The 3,864-nt window shown below is 58.2% G+C and overlaps 1 protein-coding gene across 1 annotated transcript; it reads right to left on the reverse strand.

The window, feature by feature from the left end:
- Positions 1-626: 626 nt before the first annotated feature.
- Positions 627-3,660, reverse strand: EVX2 (even-skipped homeobox 2; the record flags this gene model as incomplete). The annotated part of the gene is made up of 3 exons (XM_080621744.1): positions 627-1,280; positions 1,834-2,093; positions 3,237-3,660. 3 exons carry the CDS (start codon positions 3,658-3,660, stop codon positions 627-629), a joined length of 1,338 nt encoding a protein of 445 aa, XP_080477870.1.
- Positions 3,661-3,864: the final 204 nt, after the last annotated feature.

Genomic DNA, 3,864 nt, shown 5'->3' on the forward strand with positions numbered 1-3,864 from the left:
ATGCGTGAGAAATAAATCCAAGAGCCGTTTTACCGGGAGGAGAGAAAGACGCGAAGAAAAAGAATAAGATTTAGAAAAGTGTCTGGAAAGTAGATGCTTCAGGACAACAGCCTACACCTAGAGAGATTCAAGTATTTCCCAGATAGTGTGGATGATGGTAGTTAGAAAGCGTGAGCTTAAAAAATGCCTCTCCCCATCCTGTCAATCTCACACTTCCCTTCCCGTTACTGGCCCGGCCGCGGCACCTCATTAGCTACCGCTCGTCGCACGAGACATTGTCCGTTTCGTAGGAACTCAAACCGAAATAATAACCAAAAGGGAAAAAAAAAGCCAAACAACCAAGAAAAAGAAACACATTCCCTTTCGCAGGATCCCCCTCCTTGCGCCTTCTGGCCCTGCCGCCCGCAGCCCCGCGGAGCCCTGCGCCGGGCACTGGGCACTGCACGGCAGTGCGCACCGCGGGGCCGCCTCCGTAGGGGCACAAGATCCGCGGAGCGCCCTCCCCGCCGGTCAGCAATAAAAAAATAGACGGAACTTTCTGGCCGAGCCCTGGGTCTCCCCGGCCCGCCCCCCCAACCCTGACCCCTGTACAAAATGCTCCCCGCAGCCGGGCCCGGGCGCGGTAGTTATCTGGTGAGCGGCGCTTCCTCCCGCTGGTCCGGCGAGGCGACGGCGGCCTTGCTTAGCACAGCGGCCGAATAGGGCAGGAAGCCGCTCTCGGAGCGCTGGCCCGCCGCCGTGCAAGGGAAGTCGGCGGCGGCGGCGCCCCGTGAGCCCAGCGCCGAGGCCGCCGCCGCTGCCGCCGCCGCCGTCTGGCTGCTGTGGCAGCTGAGGCAGGAGCAGGGCGCCGAGCCTCCCGGCGGCCCCGACCCCGCCGCCGCAGCTGCTGCTGCTGCCGCCGCTGCCGCCGCCGAGGCGGCCGCGCTGCTGTTGAGGCCGGCGGTGGCCGGTGCCTGATAGAGGCCGGGGTGTCGGAAGCTGCAGAGCAGCTCCGGGCGGGAGTAGGGGTGTGATAGGGCCCGGAAGGTGTCCAGCGGGCGGATGGAGGTGGCGAAGGGCGCGGCGGCTGCCCCCGAGGCGGCGGCGGCCGCGGCTGCGGCGGTGACCCCTACGTGCGGGTAGTAGTGGAGCGGGACGTGGGAGTGAAATGGATAGGGCAGACTGCCTGTGGCCGCTGCGTGGGTCATCATGTAGGTGTAAAAGCTGGGGTCGGCCGGGTGAGGCCAAGACATGGCCAGGCGTTGCCTCTTGTCCTTCATCCGCCGGTTCTGGAACCACACCTGCGTGGGGAGACAAGCACAGTCCGGCCTCAGTGCCTTTCTGCTCCGCACCCCACCGCACCCGCTGCCGGGCACCCATCGACATGCAGCGCCAAGGCGGCGCGGCCTGGAGCCAGACCGCTTGTAGGAGACCTCTCTCCTGCCCTGGCAGTCGCCTGTGACCCTGCCGGAAGGGACCGGTTGGCACAGTCAGTCCCCTGGGTCCGGTGGGGACACTTCGGTCTGAATAAACATTTTCCCTTCAGTCGCCCCCTCCCCCCCACGCAGGGCTATGTCTTTAAGATATTGGCGTGCTCATCCCCCCGTGTTTAATAGCTGCGTTTATTTTTCCTCCCCTCTTCTCTTTACAAAATGTGCTAACGCGATAAAAAACTATGAGGAAAATTAATAACAACTTCTTAAAAAGCAAACGAAAAGTGTTAGGTGTGGAGCAGCAAACGAGCGAGTGCACCTGAGGGCCTGGCGAGCCCTCAACCCCGGAGCGAAGCCGGCCGCAGGCACGAGGGAGCCGTGATGCGCGGTGTTCCGCGGGGCTGCGAGGGGAGCGGCGTACCTTGATGGTGGTCTCGGGGAGGTTGAGGGCGGCGGCCAGCTCGCAGCGCCGCGGCCGCGACACGTAGTTCTCCCGGTAAAACTCCTTCTCGAGGCGGGCGATCTGCTCGCGGGTGAAGGCGGTCCGGTATCGCCGCACTTGGTCGGCCCCCGCCGCCGAGCCGCCCAGCGCCCCGCCGCTGTGTAGGCTGCCGATGCCGCCGGCGGCGGAGGGGGCGGTGGCGGCGGGGGTGCTGGGCGCCGGGCTGCTCTCCGCGTAGCCTGCGGGGCGAGCGTATGGGGTGAGAGCGGGCAACGAGGCGGCCCCAAACCGCCCGGCCGGACCGGGCCCTGCGCGCCCGTCCTTCAGGCCAACCACCCTCCTTACAAATCACTGCTCCTGATAGAATCGATAAAGATGGATTGGGGAGGAGATGAGGGTATAGTTTAGGGGTTTGTTTGGGAAGGATTTGGTAATTTTCTTTTTGAGTCACTTCATAACCGCGTTGTTCTCAGCAGAAGGGGTAGAGGCTGGTGACTGCAGGGTGGCCGAGCCCTGGGGAGAGCGGGTGAGGGTGCTGGCCGGGGCTGGCGCAGCTCTTCCGGGCTGCGAGGAGCCAGGGCTCGGCACTGGCCTTTTCTCCTTCGACTGCGGTTCTTATTTTCGTTTGAGACTTAAGAAATAAAAGCAGCTATAAAACCCTTTTTTTTTTTTCCTCCATCGTTACGTCCAGGACCCCTTCCTTTCCCTTTCCCTGGCACATTTGACAAAAAAGGCATGCACTGTGGCACGTAGGAAATCCACTGCTCACTTTGCTCCCCCTCCCCAATTACAGCAATAATAACAACCACCGTCCGTCACCATGCCCCGCAAAGCGTGGGGAAGGAGACAAGGCTGTTTCAAACCCCCTGCTACAAGCAAAGGAAAAGTGAACAGTGCCCAATTACCCGAGATGGACACAGACGGCACGTTGCATATACACAGAGCAGAACACACACAGACAAATACGAGCACTTTCATCGCATTCCATTCTGTCTCTCTCTCTAATTTAATCTATGTATATACACACATATACAGCTCGAGAGGCGCGGAGAGCTCCAAAAGCGCGAGGAAAAATAAGGAGAATGCTTTCCCTAAATGTTGATGGGTGGATATTTATGCCCACATATATTCTGGATATATATACGTATAGCAACGGATTTGGGCATGCACACACACACACACGCACCCGGGCAGTGTGTCTCGGCTATCGGGATAGGGCAGTAATTGCAATAATATTTTACAGCCTGAAGCTCTGTCTTCGCAGAAGAAAGAGCGCTCGTGAAGAGGCTAGCAACTTTGGCGGTGGTGGTGGGTTTGCTTTGGTTTTTAAAGCCGGCTGGCAAAGTGCGGGGCTTAGATGGAGATGATAAAGGGAGAGTTACCTTTGTTACTGTTTTCCTTCAGCTGGGAGGAAGTGAGGCTGGCTGGGGAGCGGAGCGCGGAGCAGCCCACCTCCACATCACTGTTCATATCTGCCTCTTGAGCAACTTCGGAATAAAGGTTGATTTTCTTCCTGCTTTCCGACGGCGGGATTTCGGAGGAGACGGTGCTTTCACTGCTGGGATGCTGAAGATTGAATAAAGTATCTATTTCAAATTTGCCTTTGGCGGAGATGTCCCCTATAGCGCTGTGCAGGGAGGCGGCAGTCAGTCTCGGGCTGAGGCGACCACTGTGCGGAGAATTTTCAAGGGCCTCCAGCACCGCATTTCCAGCTGAGTCTGACAAATTCGAGAGCCTTTTGCCAGCTGTAGGGCTTTGCAGCCCTCTCTCCATCAGGATCATCTCTTTTCTTATTCTTTCCATCATCTCAGCTTTATAAAAAATGTCAAAGTTGCAGGGCTGGTCCTGTACTAATGATGAGCTGCAGCAGGGGCTAATTCACATTCAGCCCGGCAAGTGTCTCTAAATATTATTATCTCTTTTTGAGGGAGGTGTAAAATTGTGGGATGCCAAAGCGAGGGAATGACTGGTCAAAATGACCCATACATCCTTTCTAGCCCGAAATGTCAT

The sequence above is a fragment of the Psittacula echo genome (assembly GCF_963264785.1).
Source record: "Psittacula echo genome assembly, chromosome: 6".
Taxonomy (NCBI): Eukaryota; Metazoa; Chordata; class Aves; order Psittaciformes; family Psittacidae; genus Psittacula; species Psittacula echo.